Source organism: Lissotriton helveticus, chromosome 8 (assembly GCF_964261635.1).
Source record: "Lissotriton helveticus chromosome 8, aLisHel1.1, whole genome shotgun sequence".
In the NCBI taxonomy this organism is placed as follows: Eukaryota; Metazoa; Chordata; class Amphibia; order Caudata; family Salamandridae; genus Lissotriton; species Lissotriton helveticus.
Window position 1 is genome coordinate 990,929,965 of NC_136069.1, and position 18,820 is coordinate 990,948,784.

At 42.5% G+C, this 18,820-nt stretch overlaps 1 protein-coding gene across 2 annotated transcripts in view; it reads left to right on the forward strand.

Annotated features, from left to right (window-relative positions):
* The window catches only part of LOC144771845 (omega-amidase NIT2), a 555,629-nt gene that overhangs the window by 188,688 nt on the left and 348,121 nt on the right, over nucleotides 1-18,820 (forward strand). For both annotated transcript variants that reach the window (XM_078656110.1, XM_078656111.1), the window contains exon 4: nucleotides 12,771-12,859. In XM_078656110.1, coding sequence (XP_078512236.1) covers nucleotides 12,771-12,859 — 89 coding nt within the window. The remainder of the gene's footprint in view (nucleotides 1-12,770; nucleotides 12,860-18,820) is intronic.

Genomic DNA, 18,820 nt, shown 5'->3' on the forward strand with positions numbered 1-18,820 from the left:
AGTCTTACCAGTAGCTATGTTATGTTTCAGAACTGCACACTCGTTTATAAAATGACCTGGCTGTTTACAATAATTGCAGTTCCCTTTAACGGGAGCTGCAGGATGACTGGCTTGATTCGGACCCCTCTTCTGACTGTCTTGAGGAACAGATTGTGCAACTAGCACTTTCATTTTCGTGTCTTTCATACGTTTTCTCTCGTGTTCTTGCTCTTCTCTGATTCTATTCTGGTGATACTGGAGCATCTGGAGCATCTGGGACGGAGTATTTGCTTGCCAGGTGCTTTCGACTTTCAAAACTCGATTTTTAATTTGTGGACTTGAATTCTCGACTAATTTGGTAACGAAAAGATGAGGGTATGACTCACTACTTGTCTTGAGACCACTATTAATACTGAAACATTTCTCGAATCTAGAATAAAAATCACTAATGTCTTCATCTTGTTTCTGTTTACAGGCTGAGATTGCATCCCAGTCTTCCTTCCTAGTTGTCAATAATCTGGGTAATACTTGAATCAATAATTCTGGTAATTCTTTACATTTATCTCCAAGACCGGTACCTGGTACTCGTGCCTTGTCTTCAGCTTCTAGAGCTGCCCAATCGATCTTTTTCTCTCCCACCTCCCATTCTTTTTCTTTTAACTTTTCATACACCCCTGCGGGTAGCAGGACCTTTAACATTTTAATGACATCTGGGTAAGTGTATTCTCCCATACGGAGCATGTCTTTTAATTCTCTATGGAACCCTGCTGGATCTTTGTCATGACAGGGAATTAATTTCTTCATTTCTAGAAGTTCCATCTTTGATATCGGAATGTATACAAACACTCGTTGCATTACGCCACCCGCCCCTTGGACTGGGTGGACCTCTCGTAACGGATTCTGTCTGTCTATATAGAATGGTTTACTTTCTGGGGGTGAGACATGAACAAAATGCGGGTTCAAAAACGTTCTATATTTGTGGCGCTGTTCTAGAATGACATTTATTAAATCGGTACCTAGACCTCTCCATCTATACTGGAGTAACTCGTTCAGGATATCATGCAACGGACCTGGATCAGAATGTTGACCCTCATACAGAATAATGAGGTGCTGGATCATATACATACCCACCAGTCGTTGCTCGGCTGGGGGCAGTTTCAGAAACATTTGTGCCACTATTTCGTCTGGAAAAGTGGTAGAATCAGTAATCCATCGGACTGCTGATCGGGCTAGTTCTTGTTCGTGCATGGTACTTAATTCGCTATAACCGACTCGTGATTTCAGAATGTGATCGGTAGCTTGAAATGCTTGTTCTAGAGAACCTTGTTCTGGTGCTGGATGATGAAAAACAGACTTGGGTTCTAGGCGTAAATGGCGATCTGGAAATCTGGATTTTCCTACATACGCTATTCTGGCGGGATTCTCGTCTTCCTCTTCAGGATCAGAGATACTTTCTTTCTCGCTTACTTGTGCTGCTTTACGCTGTTCGTGTAACCTTATTATTTCTTTACGAATTTTCTTGTACATACTTTCCATGGCACTAATGGTCTTGTGCTTACCCTCGGCTATATTATCACTCCACCTTGTTAAGATTCTCATTTCGGCGGGATCTTTAGACGGATAATCTTGTTCCCTTATTAGACAATTGATCAGGAACTTTAATATCATGAGCTGAATCTCGGCTTTCCGTTGAGACATAATCTCGCCAATACTTTCTGGATCATCCCCTGTACGGATGAAACGATATATTCTGTCTAGATCTTCTTTCATATTCGGCAAGGTGACTAGATACTCGGTCACTCTCCTTACACGTAAGGAATATAAAACCATAGTATATTCGCCTGGAACTGTGTCATAGACACATTCGGCAAGGGCTTGTCTGATTTCTGTAACAGACTTATTACTTTTGGGAGTACGCTGTGATGCTTGAGCATGTAATTCGAGTGCTGATAAACGCTTGTGTGGCGGCGGGGTTTGAGGAGTAGCTCCTCCTGCGGCCCCTAGACTAGAATCGTCGACTGACATTCTTCGTGCTTGCAGGGTCGGTAATTGTAACGTGGGCTGAACTTGTATGGCAGGCTGACCCGGGGGTACCGTAACAGGTACTCCGGTGTCTGGAGGAACAGGAAGTGCCTGATTTACAGGGACTGGTGGAGCGCGAACTGGATTTGCATATTCTGGGACTGTGTCGTCCAAATAGGACGAAATAAAAATATCAGCTGCTGTCGGTTTGTGACGTAGCTTGGTCGGAACTAATGGTGGCGGGAAATTACTGGGTGCCTCTGGGGTCGCTTTTGGCAAGCCTTCGGCAAGGAGAGGATACATACCCTTAATAAGGGCATGCCTCTGTCTGTCTGACTGTTCGGTTTTGACTTGTTCACCTATCTCGATTAATTCTCTTTCTTGGGCTCGTTCTTGGGATTCTCTACTTAACTCTGACTTTCTGACTTCCTTTTCCGTTCTTCTATGCGCTTCCTTACGCCATAACTCGATGGCATCTTTCTGTGACTGTCTGGCTTTCTTTTTCCATAATGCTTCTTCTACTCGCATGATACATTCGGCATCCCATGTACCCGATACGGGCCATCTATACTTTTCTTCCAACTGTTTGGTATACTCTACCCATAAATCTAGATACAATATGGCGCTTATGCCATGTTTCTGATACATAAAGTGACCTGGACTGTCCCTAGGCGGAACAGGAACTGCTGCTTCCAGCAGACCCTTTCTAGTTTTTAACTGACGTAACTTGGAAAAGAGCGGCATTCTAAACTTGAATCGGAACACAATACAATACACGAAAAACAATAACAATTGGGAAAACAATTCAGGCATACCACGACATTGGAAATACATTGAACAACATTATAAATAACAATTCGAACAGAATACTACCTGAAAAACTGAAAACAGAAACAGAACAGAATTCTCGAGAACGGAACAGACTAGAGTTACTGGATGCACTGCTATAACAGTACGGAACATACCGGTCCCATAAAGGAACACATCAAGACCCGTATCCACCTAGGTGAACACTTCGTTTGTGAGCTTGGGTACCACCAACCCACGGACCAGGAGTCAATTTAGACTGACCCTGTCTAGACACTACCCCAGCAATGGTACTCACCGGGCAGCACGGAACGGAAGGCCTCGGACGGGACTGGACTACGACGACGAACTTCGGACTTCGGACTTCAGATACGGGTGGACCTCCGGATACCTCGGACCTTGGACTCTCGGCTTGGGCTCTGGTCGGGACTCGCCGCGTTCCTCCACCGTCTCGTTCGGATGCTGGACCGCCTCCTCCGTCTCCTCCGTGGGCCTGAGGGATACTTGAAGCAGAAATATCTGCACTTGGCCAGTATGGTTCCGTCACGACTGCAGAGGGTCAGGGGGTCGGCGTGGCTTCACCGACGCGTGGGGAAAGGGCAAGTCCCTATTCGGGCGCCATTATGTGGTAAATAAATAAATAATACCCTATTTTTGGATGAATGAATGAATAACAGATAGCTCAATAAATAAGAGTCAAGATTCGAGGTAGTAGGAGTTTCTGCAGGTTTATTACAGCATAAGGGCAGGATCAGGACAACCTGCATAGGAATAGGACAATAAGGCCCAGCAGCTGCTGGGGCTAGGTCTGGGATGAGCGCGCTAACATTTAATAACAAGACATTCATTTATATACATAGCGCAAACACATAGCATTACATTGCAGTAGGCGTAACAGTGGGTGGAGTAGAAGGCGTGACTCGTAACAGTCGCGAGAGATAACAGTAAAAAGAGGTGTAACTGGGAGTTTACTCAGACATGTGATGCAAAACGTAACAGAATATGTCATGAATGGGCGGAAACATTGGAGGGGGCTACCTAAGGAGCCGGGACCTCTAACCTAATGGTGCGCGGAAACTAGCAATGACGTGTTACTAGGAGAAGCTGGGGGCTACGAACTCTGTGCTAGGAGCAGAGACTAGAGTCTGGAGGGTCGGAGCGACATGTACCTAAACCCTATCTGGTATCTAATGTTTAGGGAACATGTTGATATGAACTAGAAGTCATGAGGGGAGAGGCTAACCTGATTCTAAGACTGGACCATGCATTATTCTACATGTAGTGCGTGAAGAATATTAAATGACCATTAAATACAGTATTTCTCTAACGTGGAGCCGAGTAGGCTAGACAATGACGGAAACTATTGATGCAGTTCAGTAGCTTAGGAATGCAGAGGAGGAGGACTGGACTGATAGCAGGAACTATAACATACTTTTGGCAGACTCAGAGGCAGAGCCGGGGTACACCGGGCACTGCAAGGCAGGAAGTAAGTGAAGGGTCGAGGATACAGGTGGGGGCTGTATCGCTCCTCAGCGAGGCTTTCAGGAGACAGGAGCTGAATCTGTGGTCCGGGCTCTTTTGAGGCCTGGAAACGGGGACTTTATAATGGAATAACGTGCACACTGAGAAACGTGGCAACATTATTTACATAGGCCTGATATTCGTAGTATTCACGAGGACTGGAAACTAACATACTAGAGGTGGACACAACTGTAATTGCGTCTTTAATCAGAAATGGGGAATAACATATGCATATTGATCATGCACACATAACATATGATGGATGAGGCGTAGGGACACAGAACATGGCAAAATTTACTTTTCCACAGGAGGGAGAGAGAGATCAGATCCTTTCAGTCTCCATTTCGTTAGTCATAATCAATAGGAGAAAGGATCACTAGTCCTGCATAAACCAAGGTCTGCAGGTAGGTAAGTGGGTGTCTCCCAATAAAAAGACCCTCATACACGTGTTTTTTTATTGATTTCTCGTAGCGGTATATGATGTGTCCCCGCTCGTTTAAACACGTGAGTGCGTAATCCTTGGGTCAGTTCTTTTGTGTGCACCCTCCGCCAGGAGGCTTTACCTTTGGTTAAGGCAGTAGTGATCGTGGAAAAGTGGGTGAAAAGGTGGTGATAAATTGAAAATTAAAAATTGCCCGGACAGCCAGAGAATTGACTTTAATGAGTCTGGATTCGGACAATTATCAAATTAATTTGTGCAGCTATGGAATTGGTTATGGATTCTAGCGCACTTGGATAGTGTGGTAAAAAACGGTCGACATGTTTCAGCCTTGGTTGCCAAATGGTCAGTAGGCTTTCTTCAGGACCAATAAAAATTGCAGTGGATAAGAGTGAAAGAAAAGGTAAATTTATAACCTGATTCTTCGGGTGGTAGAGGGTCGCATTGTACCTGTAAAGAAAAAGAAACGTACACACAACACCGAATGGGGAAGGGAGGAAGGGGAAGACACACAGTTATGTACAAATGTACAGTCTTTAAGACACTGGATTGTTAAAAAAACTACAAAATGGCAATACTTTGTGCAGAATCACGATCATTTCAGGCGTCAACTTTCTCATTCTCATGCCATAGTGGAGAAAAGGTGATTTTGCTATACTGTAGTGCGGTGCCCTTAGCTAAAATTTTATCTGTGCCGGAATACCCTGGAAAATGCTTGCCGGTTGGGTGATGACATGCTTAATCACGAGTGGGTGAAGGTCATGTGTTCATTTGTGAGTGGCTATTGTTTTAGCCCTATATCAGTTCACCAATGTCTCTACAATGATGTTGGAGATATGCTGCCCGTATAGATTGACCACGATGACATTCGGGTCATGTAGCTATGGTCTAGTTAGTATACGGCTTGTTTGATTAATACATGTAATTTTTCTTAAAAGTTGTACATATTTAATTACACTCCATGTTTCATACTCCCTTAGTGTTTGTGTTGTTAAGCGCTCATTTGATTTAAAAGGTGACGCTATTAGAGTCGAGTGCTAAGACACGTGTTGGTAAGGATTAGAGCCTACCTCTACGAATTGCGGAGTTTGCTTCTTCAGGGAAGGGGGCACACAGAGGGAGGTTGTACTGTAGGGGGTGGAGAGGTCAATCGTTAGTTAAGTTGGAATATACTTGCGATTTGATCCTAAAATGTCGGGTAGTTCTACTGGTTACCTCAGACCTTCACCTCCGTTTTTGCAGCATGTGCTGTCTCTGCCACTCTTCGCCCGGAAATCATTGCGAAAGTGAATCCGGTTTGTTTTTTAAAACCGATTCATGGAGATAGACAAAATAAATCCATAGTGATTATTATTGCAATAAACTGTCATATTTCGAAAAAGAGTACGATAGGTATTTCGAGAAATAGAGTGGGTTGACAAAAGAATCCCGATTCGGTTTGAATATGTTTATAGAAAAAGTGGAGTTGTTACGTTCTTTAAAATGATTGTCAGTTGTGTGATGGCATGTATTTGTTAATTAAAAATGATTTTTCGAATATAGATGGAGAATCCCTTAATTCTATCGGTCATTCAGTGGGCACTCTTATGATTGGTGGCACTCAGTATACGGATGTTCCACTATTTTGGTAATGCGGCTTTCATTTCGGGGGCGACGAAGTCATAAGGTATATTGCAGATGTTTTTCTTAGGATCGAATCATTTATTCAAGGATAACCATGGAATGGAGTCGTTGAGACCGATAATATCTGTCTTTAATCTGTGGACCCAACGTTGCTCCTTTTCGAACAGGATTTTTGTTGCATTCCTGTCTATTGTGTCCAAGGTTTCCAGGATGACCCACTGTAGGTCATTGGCAGTGTGGCCCAAATCTTTGTAGTGGGTGGACATTTTTGTGGTGATTCTTTTGCAGTTCACATTGCTGCGGTGTTCATATAGTCGTTGTTTTGCTTTTCGGCAAGTCATGCCGATGTATCTCATCTGGCACGGACAGGTGACAATGTAGATAACATGGCTTGTATTACAGTTAGTGTGTCGTTTTAATTTCCAGATAAAATTGGTGAGTAACTGTAATTCCTTCGTCGGTTTTGTGGTATCACAGGCTAAGCAGGTGCCACAGGGGTAATGTCCTGTTGTAGGAGTGATGTTCCATAGTCCTGGTTGTTCTTTCTTTTTCTTGGGCGGTGGTCTGGTATGTACCAATAAATCCTTGAGGTTTTGACTTCTCTTATTTGCAAAACGTGGTTTAGGCCAGTTCAGTTTGTTTGATGTTATAATCTTCCAATTTTTGTTGATTATCTTTTTCACCTGGTTTGTAACTGGGCTGTAAGTAGTGACACACGTGGTTCTGTCATCTTGTATCTTGGGGTGTGTTTCTAGTAGGGCTTCTCTTGGTTGGTTACGAGCTCGTTTCTTACAAGAGTAAATCACCTTTTTGGGGTAATCACGGGCCGTGAGCTTTTCACACAGATCTTCAGCTTGATTCTTGTAATCACCTACTAAGCTACAGTTCCTCCTCAAGAGGAGAAACTGGCTGTACGGGAGATTCTCCCGTAATGGCCGTGGATGGAAGCTTTTGAATGATAATAAGCTATTTTTGGCCGTAGGTTTAAAAAATGTCCGGGTTTGTAAAGTATTGTCTTCTACAAAGATGGTTATAGCTAGAAAATCTAAGGTTTTCTCATTCGCAAAGTATGTGAATTTTAAACATTCATCTTGACTATTTAGCCAGCAGTGAAAGTTCTTCAGGGTTACATGGTTTCCTTTCTAAATTAGTAGGATGTCGTCTATATATCTCTTCCAAAAGACAATCTGTTCAAGAAAGGAGTTGTTTCTGTTATGAACCAGAGTGTCTTCAAAGGTGCTTACATATAGACCCGCCACACTTGGGACGAAGGTGCTGCCCATAGAAGTTCCATGACGTTGGAGAAAGAGGGTATCTTTGTCCAGGAAACAGTTTTCTGTTAGGGCCAGTCTGCAACATTCAAGTACAAAATGCCTGGGGGTTTTATGAGGCCACTCAATTCCGAAAAGTATTGTTTCCAAAATGTCCGGAGTTTTTTGTTGTGGCAGGCTCGTGTAGAGACTCTCTAGGTCTAACCCTACTAAGAGCATTGTGTCTTCTGAATATTCAAAATTTGCCAGCATGTTTAAGAGGTCTCTTGTATCTTTAAGGTACGTGGGAGTTCTTTGGACCAGAGGTCTTAAGTATTGGTCTGCGAATTCTGATCCACCTCTTTTTTGGACAGCCAGTTGTTAGCTTCTGCCTCTTGGCTGTCCAAAAAAGAGGCGAATTACCTGGAAACCAAGTCACCAGTAATTCCGTATTTCTATTCCCTGCCGAAAACACACAAGGGAAAGATACCACCCCCAGGGAGACCAATTGTCTCTGGGATCAACTCAATTTTAGAACCTCTCTCAGAATTCGCAGTCCAATACTTAAGACCTCTGGTCCAAAGAACTCCTGAGGTACTGGGTTTTTAAGAACCGGCACAGAACCGGTAACCCAGCGGTGTCAGGGTACACCCAGAGACCTCTGGTTCTTCCTGATCCAGACCACAGAAACTCAGAGTCTTCTAGGTGAAGTCAAAGATTAGTTTATTGGCTGCAACCAAGGTAACAAGTGTCCTAGAAGTACAACACGGGGAAGTATATTCTCAGGAGACTGCTCGAATTTACAAAGTCAGGCTTCTCTCTTTATACAGAATATTCAGCTTCAGGCAAACATTCTTCAAATTCGTAGTATGTCATTTACAGTTATTGGTTTACAAAAGAAAAGCAGAGTCATGATGACATGTACATATTTCACGTCGTGCTGCCTACAACAAATCACCCGGCAAGGCCCAACATTTCATCAGATATCGGTGGACCCCCAATAAAAACAGGCACCTCCCCACCATAAAATAAGTGAAGCAAAAGAGTAGAGACAGATGGGAGCAAGATACGGCAGGTGTGCGCGCTGAAATGGTTTTATGGCCTGTTGAGCCCTGATGCTATCTTGTTCGGCCACTGGGAGGGGAACTGACCTAACGAGTTCGGCCTGGGGCAATGGTTCCAACTTGCACAGGTCATGGAAAAGTCGATTAAGGAGTATGTGTCCTTGTGGAATTGAATTCAACTGGATTAAGGCCTATGTAAAGGGCAACACATTAATGGAAGCCAAGGGTTCAGAACGCAAATGACGATTTCGAGGTGAAATAGTCACTCGAATATGCTGAAAATATATGTACATGATGTACTCATCATTCTCGGTCTTTTGATACCAAATTCGTCATGTTTCGACGAAGTTTTAATTCTCGAGTCCAGAACGATTACATGAATCCAGAATCTTCAGAACCACACTCCCACGTACCTTAAAGATACAAGAGACCTCTTAAACATGCTAGCAAATTTTGAATATTCAGAAGACACAATGCTCTTAGTAGGGTTAGACCTAGAGAGTCTCTACACGAGCCTGCCACAACAAAAAACTCTGGACATTTTGGAAACAATACTTTTCGGAATTGAGTGGCCTCATAAAACCGCCAGGCATTTTGTACTTGAATGTTGCAGACTGGCCCTAACAGAAAACTTTTTCCTGTACAAAGATACCCTCTTTCTCCAACGTCATGGAACTTCTATGGGCAGCACCTTCGCCCCAAGTGTGGCGGGTCTATATGTAAGCACCTTTGAAGACACTCTGGTTCATAACAGAAACAACTCCTTTCTTGAACAAATTGTCTTTTGGAAGAGATATATAGACGACATCCTACTAATTTGGAAAGGAAACCATGAAACCCTGAAGAACTTTCACTGATGGCTAAATAGTCAAGATGAATGTTTAAAATTCACATACGTTGCGAATGAGAAAACCTTAGATTTTCTAGATATAACCATCTTTGTAGAAAAGAATACTTTACAAACCCGGACATTTTTTAAACCTACGGCCAAAAATAGCTTATTATCATTCAAAAGCTTCCATCCACGGCCATTACGGGAGAATCTCCCGTACAGCCAGTTTCTCCTCTTGATGAGGAACTGTAGCTTAGTCGGTGATTACAAGAATCAAGCTGAAGATCTGTGTGAAAAGCTCACGGCCCGTGATTACCCCAAAAAGGTGATTTACTCTTGTAAGAAACGAGCTCGTAACCAACCAAGAGAAGCCCTACTAGAAACACACCCCAAGATACAAGATGACAGAACCACGTGTGTCACTACTTACAGCCCAGTTACAAACCAGGTGAAAAAGATAATCAACAAAAATTGGAAGATTATAACATCAAACAAACTGAACTCGCCTAAACCACGTTTTGCAAATAAGAGAAGTCAAAACCTCAAGGATTTATTGGTACATACCAGACCACCGCCCAAGAAAAATCACTCCTATAACAGGACATTACCCCTGTGGCACCTGCTTAGCCTGTGATACCACAAAACCGACGAAGGAATTACAGTTACTCCCCAATTTTATCTGGAAATTAAAACGACACACCAACTGTAATACAAGCCATGTTATCTACATGGTCACCTGTCCGTGCCAGATGAGATACATCGGCATGATTTGCCGAAAAGCAAAACAACGACTATATGAACACCGCAGCAATGTGAACTGCAAAAGAATCACCACAAAAATGTCCACCCACTACAAAGATTTGGGCCACACTGCCAATGACCTACAGTGGGTCATCCTGGAAACCTTGGACACAATAGACAGGAATGCAACAAAAATCCTGTTCGAAAAGGAGCAAAGTTGGGTCCACAGATTAAAGACAGATATTATCGGTCTCAACGACTCCATTCCATGGTTATCCTTGAATAAATGATTCGATCCTAAGAAAAACATCTGCAATATACCTTATGACTTCGTCGCCCCCGAAATGAAAGCCGCATTACAAAAATAGTGGAACATCCGTATACTGAGTGCCACCAATCATAAGAGTGAGTGCCACCAATCACTGAATGCCCGATAGAATTAAGCGATTCTCCATCTATATTCGAAAAATCATTTTGAATTAACAAATACATGCCATCACACAACTGACAAGCATTTTAAAGAACGTAACAACTCCACTTTTTCTATAAACATATTCAAACCGAATCGGGATTCTTTTGTCAACCCACTCTATTTCTCGAAATAACTATCGTACTCTTTTTCGAAATACGACCGTTTATTGCAATAATAATCACTATGGATTTATTTTGTCTATCTCCATGAATCGGTTTTAAAAAACAAACCGGATTCACTCTCGCAATGATTTCCGGGCGAAGAGTGGCAGAGACAGCACATGCTGCAAAAACGGAGGTGAAGGTCTGAGGTAACCAGTAGAACTACCCGACATTTTAGGATCAAATCGCAAGTATATTCCAACTTAACTAACGATTGACCTCTCCACCCCCTACAGTACAACCTCCCTCCGTGTCCCCCCTTCCCTGAAGAAGCAAACTCCGCAATTCGTAGAGGTAGGCTCTAATCCTTACCAACACGTGTCTTAGCACTCGACTCTAATAGCGTCACCTTTTAAATCATATGAGCGCTTAACAACACAAACACTAAGGGAGTATGAAACATGGAGTGTAATTAAATATGTACAACTTTTAAGATAAATTACATGTATTAATCAAACAAGCCGTATACTAACTAGACCATAGCTACATGACCCGAATGTCATCGCGGTCAATCTATACGGGCAGCATATCTCCAACATCATTGTAGAGACATTGGTGAATTGATATAGGGCTAAAACAATAGCCACTCACAAATGAACACATGACCTTCACCCACTCGTGATTAAGCATGTCATCACCCAACCGGAAAGCATTTTCCAGGGTATTCTGGCACAGATAAAATTATAGCTAAGGGCACCGCACTACAGTTTAGCAAAATCACCTTTTCTCCACTATGGCATGAGAATGAGAAAGTTGACGCCTGAAATGATTGTGATTCTGCGCAAAGTATTGCCATTTTGTAGTTTCTTTAACAATCCAGTGTCTTAAAGACTGTACATGTGTACATAACTGTGTGTCTTCCCCTTCCTCCCTTCCCCATTCTGTGTTGTGTGTACGTTTCTTTTTCTTTACAGGTTCAATGCGACCCTCTATCACCCGAGGAATCAGGTTATAAATTTACCTATTCTTTCACTCTTATCCACTGCACTTTTTATTGGTCCTGAAGAAAGCCTACTGACCATTTGGCAACCAAGGCTGAAACATGTCGACCGTTTTTTTACCACACTATCCAAGTGCGCTAGAATCCATAACCAATTCCATAGCTGCACAAATTAATTTGATAATTGTCCGAATCCAGACTCATTAAAGTCAATTCTCTGGCTGTATGGGCACTTTTTAATTTTCAATTTATCACCACCTTTTCACCCACTTTTCCACGATCACTACTGCCCTAACCAAAGGTAAAGCCTCCTGGCGGAGGGTTCACACAAAAGAACTGACCCAAGGATTACGCACTCACGTGTTTAAACGAGCGGGGACACATCATATACCGCTACGAGAAATCAAGAAAAAAACGCGTGTATGAGGGTCTTTTTATTGGGAGACACCCACTTACCTACCTGCAGACCTTGGTTTATGCAGGACTAGTGATCCTTTCCCCTATTGATTATGAGTAGCATGCTACTCACCAACAAGCGATTCAACACCTCGTCAGGGGTAGTGAACGCTATATAAATGCAAATACATTTATAATATGCACACATATTTTCTTCCACACAGACATAATTAGAAATTCACTAAAGCTTTCGAAGAGAAATCCTGTAAACCTGTGACTGTTGTAGTATGTGTTCGGGAGTACTCCTGGTAAGACTTGTGCATGAAGTTCATAAATCTGAGCCCTCAAGCTGGAGTAAACACGCAGGTGCAGTTTTACAAATGTATTTGTGCTTCGGCCTTATCTGAAGTAATATGGCTAGATAGAAATAAACCAGATGATTTTTTGTCTTTCGGATCCAGGTTCCATTGATAGTATTGCTGTTTACACCATTTCTGTTTTTTGGGTTTTTTCTTATTTGAAGGATCTATTCCAGAAGAAGATGCTGGGAAGTTGTATAATACATGTACTGTCTTTGGTCCTGATGGAAAAATGCTAGCAAAGCATAGAAAGGTAAGCCAAACATACATTTTTTATAGCCGGTATGTGTTTGGTACAGATCACTTCATGAAGTAAAGCAACAACATGAATAACTAAAAAAAAGTCACTATTAACATTGGGTGGTTATTACTAAACATGAAAGCAATACCTCCCTGCTTGCGGTAATCCCATGAAAACAAAAGTGTAAATGTGTATATACAAAGGCATCCATGACTTGAACCAAAATGTCTTCCCTATCTCTGATTCATTGTTAACCACTGTAAATTACAACCTTCACCACATTTTGTTTAAAGGTATAAGCACATATTTCAACAGATCTGGACCTGCAGCTCAGCTGCTTGCAGACTAATTGTCACTCCAGTGTTCCAGGACAAGAGTCAGACAATATGGAATATACAAGAAAAGTGGAACCACATATCATTGGACTACTAACAGTGTTATTGTTTAAGGTAGATATAGGAAGGTGCGGTCCGTCTAGCATGGCTGACCCCACTTTTTGGATGTGTCAGTATGGTTTTTTTTTACTAGTCTGACTGGGATCCTGCTAATCAGGACCCCAGTCACTGGGCTTCCTCTCTAAATTTGACATAGTAAGCACTTCTGTAACTCCACAATTCACTACTGGTGCACCCTAATAAGTCCCTAGTATATAGTACTGAGGTACTCGGGGGTCTCCCATGGGCTGCAGCATGTATTGTGCCACCCATGAGAGACCACTCAAACTGTGACTACAGGCCTGCCATTGCAGCCTGTGTAAGTGATGCTAGCACCACTGACAGCACATATACGTTTTTTTATATCTGAGTTCATTACACTTAAAACCTATAAGTCACCCCTAAGGCAGGCCTTTCTGTCCTGAAGGTAGGGTGCTGGGTTATAAGTGTGCAGGTGCTCCTGCATGAGCAGAACACTCCTACGAACCCCAGAGTCGATTGTCCAGGCTTTATAAGTGTAGTCAGCCATTTTGATACCTAGAGTGGCCATTAGTCATTACGAGATGGCTAACTATTGTCAGCTCGATGATTCCTCTGGAACGGTTTGATGCCAAAAAGGGGTCCACCTCTCGACAGTCCCAATCTGAAAGGCAAAACAATAATGGTAAATAAAGGTCTGTACAATATCTCTCCTACGGTTAACTATTTGGGCTGTTTGTACCTGTAAAACAAACTATAGTTCCCCATCCAATTGAAGAGGAAAGAGTCAACGTTACTGTAACTAGATCAGCAAGGATAGGGATGGCCCTAAGAAAAGGAAATAAGCACAAGGGAAACTTAAAGCCTTTGTCCCATGAACTACAGTATCACATTCTAGTACATTTCACATTAACGTAACATAGGACCATACACACCAGCACACGTAAAAGAGTCCGCTTCACACGGGAAGAGCAGAAGACCGCCTCTTGAACCCCCTGTTAAAGTTAAACAAACAATAGTCACCAAAATGCTTCTTTTGATTTTTTTTACGCTGTATGACATGCCAGAAAATAAATGCGCATACAATTATATTCACTTCATAATCCGTAGTACTTAAACACCTAAATGATAATGCTTTAAATCCTTTAGCTTTTGTAGATCCATAAAAGAAGCTTAGAATGAACAGAGTTCCTCTGCTAACATCGAAGACCTTGTTAGCAGACAATGGCCCTGACAAATAGTCTTGTGAATTAATAGTGGTGCCACAAAGGCAGTGCAGCTGAAAGCAAGGAATCGAGAAAGGCCCTGATCACTGACTGTGGAAGTGCACCCCTACCATACACAGAATTGAGCTGGCAAATTGCAGAGTGTAAGCTCTGCTCGGCGAAGGAATTATAAGCAGCTTTCTTGATCCCCCGAGGCTCCTTATGAACTGTCCTCCTCTTCCGGTTCACGGGTAGAGTGTCCCAGGCAAGCACGGCTACTTCCGCTTTGCCTCATGGGAATCGCGCTACTAGTCAGAATGGTTTGCAGAGGGTCGTGCAAACCCAGGGACACCTCTCTCCTTCCACCATTCCGCTAACCAGGACCCAGCAATGCCATAACGGGTAAGGAGGGGCGGAATTGAGATTGAACCCTGTTTACCTGCTAGGCTGCATGCGTGCGTATGGGACAGAGTGTGCGTGTAACAGAACATCCCTCCTCTGAGGGGCGCAGTCCAGGTTGGGGTTTTCCAGGAATTCTTTTATGGAATGCAGTCGTTAAGTATGGAGCTTGTACATTTGCAGCAGGTTCCCAGGAATTTTCCTCGGGACCATACTTCTTCCAAGCTATGAGATACCACAGAGAACCTTTTCTTCTTTTCGAATCAAGAATCGTCTTCACCTTGTATTCAGGTTCGTTGTCCACCCAGATGGGTATAGGCTTTTACTTCACAGGTTTCTGTGAAGGTTTCAACAGTGAATCATGGAAAACCAGATGGATCCTCATGTTTGAAGGTAAGGCCACCAGCTTAACTGCAACAGGGTTGATGCACCGCAAAATTTTGTAAGGACCTATAAACCTTGGATTGAACACGCTATATCTCTTGAAGCGTATATTTGTTTGGACAGCCATACAAAATCCCCTTTTTTATACTCCGGACCAGGGCGTCTTTGTCTATCTGTATGTCTTTTGTATTGCTCCTTGGCTTTTTGTAGATGTTTCCGAGCATCTGTAAAGGTGTCATGTATTTTTCTTGATCGTACCTTTAGTTAGGGAATTTTGTCTGTAAGTACCGGTTGGACCAAGGGAATAAACCTAGGATGAAATCCATAAGTACAGAAAAACTGAGTCAGTTTGATCGAACTATGATGGGCACTGTTGTAAGCTACCTCAGCAAGCCATAAAAATTCCACCCATGAATTTTTAGTGTTGTCCACATAGGAACGGAGTTATTGCTTCAAGGTTTGGTTTAGGCGTTCCGTTTGGCCGTCTGTCTGAGGGTGAAAGGCAGTGGAATTGTTGGCTGAGATTTGAACAGTTTTACACCATACCTTCCAGAATTGGCTAGTGAACTGCAAACCCCTGTCATACACAATTACCGTTGGCAATCCATGTAAGCATACAATGTTTGTAGGTAACAACCTGGCCAGCTGTGCAGATGAGGGAATTGCTGGACACCCTATGAAGTGACCATCTTGGTGAGGCTATCAACAACTACCAATATAGTAGTACATCCTTGGTCTTTAGGCAGGCATACTATATGGTCCAGAGATATATGTTCCCAGGGCGTCTCAGGGGTAGGTAAAGGGTGAAGTAAACCCTGTGGCCTTCCATGATCCAATTTGGCTTGTCTGCAGGTCTCACGCTATTTGACTTGCCTTTGTATGTCTCGATGAACTGTAGGCCACCAAAACTGACGTAACACTTTCTCCAGTTTTATCCCTTCCTGTATGTCCTGCACAGGGATTCGCATGATACTACTGGAACACCAACTTCTGTAATTCAGTGCAAGGAACTAACAGTTGTTGTCCTCTCATCTGTAGCCCTTTCTTCAGATGCCAGGTGGGATGGTTTCGTAACCAGCTCTTCTATTTTGGTTTCTTCATGGTTTGTTTTATTTGCTCACAAAAGTGATCTGTTTGTAGAAGGCCAATTACCTTACTGAAGAGAACAATGGCCTGTACTTTCGGTTTCATTGTTTCTGTAGTGGTGTCCTGTCGTGAAAGGGCGTCTGCTTTCTTGTTATCTACTCAAGGGCGATAAGTTACCACAAAATTGAATTCGGCAAAAAACAGCATCCATCTTAGCTGCCTAGGGGTGAGTAGTCGAGCTGATTTCATCAACCGCAGGTTTCGGTGGTCTCTGTAGACGATGATGGTATATTTTGCTTCCATCAAGTAATGTCTCCATTCTCCAAAGGCCTCTTTGATCGCTAACAACTCTTTCTCTGCAATGGTATAATGCGATTCTGCTTGATTTAATTTTCGGGATATATACACACCACTGGGTGTAGCTGTCCGTTATCTTTATTTCGTTGAGACACCACCGCTCCTACTTCAAAAGAGAACCTCTCATCCGACCTATATTTCTTTATAATCTGGCCTCTTCAGGCTCATTAACAGCAACCAACCCAATGTCCGTGACACACAACATTAATTCAAAAATATATTTTTGTTTTATTTTTATTTTTTCCATATTTATACCTTTTGTTATATAATAGTGGTACTGCCATTCATTGTCGATCAAAGACATTTTTCATCATTAGCTATACATACATAAATATAACATTTGAACAGATAAACAGACAGTTACCAAGATGCCACCAAAGCCTCTGACATGTTGGTTTACAAAACTCCTGCATTGTTTTGAGCATATAATGTCAACACTTAAGCAGTGGATAGATACTTGAACAGTAGATTAAATTAACATTACTTAAAATTGTGCCAACGTCTTCCTCTGAGGCTGTGTTGGAGGCAAGGTGATTAACATATCAACTCTAAAATCAAAATACAATTAATAAATGCACAGATAACCCCACATTCAACCACCAACACTACACTCTCACCTATCATACTGTCTGATTCTCACTGACACTCATGTACCATGATTATTCATATGGAGGGACCCCTCAGAGACACATACACCAGAGGAATCTGATGGGTGATATTTGTATCACAAATAATAATATAATCGTTCTCTGTCAAGCTGCTCAGGATCTCTGCTGAGATTGTATCTCTACTGCTGTACAAGTGTAAGTGTTGATGTTTGCTGTTTCCCCCTCCTCTTGGACCTCAAAGTAATTAGGGGGTACCTTTTCTTTTTGCTACACCACTCCTACTGCCACATCAGATGCATCTGCTTCTATTACATAGGGTATTTCGTTGTCAGGATGAGTTGGATAGGTACAGATGTGAATGATGTGAAAGCATGCATCAATACCATGAAGGCTTGCTTGGCCTCATCCGTCCATTGGAAGGAAACATTTTTCCTTAACAGTCTTGTGATGGGTGTCACTACACACAAAAACTGGTTAATGAAGTGCCTATAAAAGTTCGCGAAGCCTACGAAACACTGTACCTCATTCACATTTTGTGGCTGGGGCCAATCCATTACAGCCTGTATCTTGCGACGTGCCATTTCCTGTCCTTCAGCAGATAGTATGACTCGTAGAAACTCCACCTTCTTCACATGAAACTCGCATTTGCTAAGTTTACAAAATAGATGATTTTTTCCGAGTGTTTGTAATATGGCACGAACATGCGAATAATGGTCTTCTTCTTTGTTGGAGTATATCAAGATGTCGTCAATATAAACAATATCGGTTATGTCTAGGTATTATCTGAGTGCATCATTCAAGAAAAATTGAAATGCCAAAGAAGCATTGCATAGTCCGAATGGCATGACTCGATATTAGAGTGGCCCATATCGAGTACGGTAAGCTGTCATCCACTTGTCTCCTTTGTGCATTCTCACCAGATGATATGCACCCTTGAGATCCAGCCTTGTGTATATTACGGCTTGACGAACCTGATCCAATAAAATCGGAATTAAAGGCAATGGATACCGGTTTTTCACAGTGACGTTGTTTAAGCCTCTGAAGTCCACACAAGCCCTTCGCTTTAGGGATGAAGAACAGTGGCGAAGCTGCTGGGGATTTCGATGGCCGTATCAATCCATTCTTTTGATAGGTATCTAGGTACTTCCATAGGTGTTCATTCTCTGGCTCTGTGAGAGCATAGATTCTTCTGCATGGTTTTCTGACAGTGTTCCAGCAATAAGGAGACATGTACTCCAACAACGCCCTGCTCCAGTCAATTGAGGGGTTGTGTTTACGCAACCAAGGAAGGCACAATATTATACCATATTGTGGGGCTTGTATGATGTTAAAGGTCAGAATTTCCCAATGGTTATTTCCACATGTGACTTCCATTACCTTAGTGTTGTAACAGATGGTCCCTGAAGCCAAATGTCGCCCATCTACTGCCACTACTGTCTCTGGTTCTGGTTTTCTAAGGAGTAATAGCTGCAACTTATTGGTCAACTCATCATCCATAAAGAGTCCAGTGGCTCCAGAATC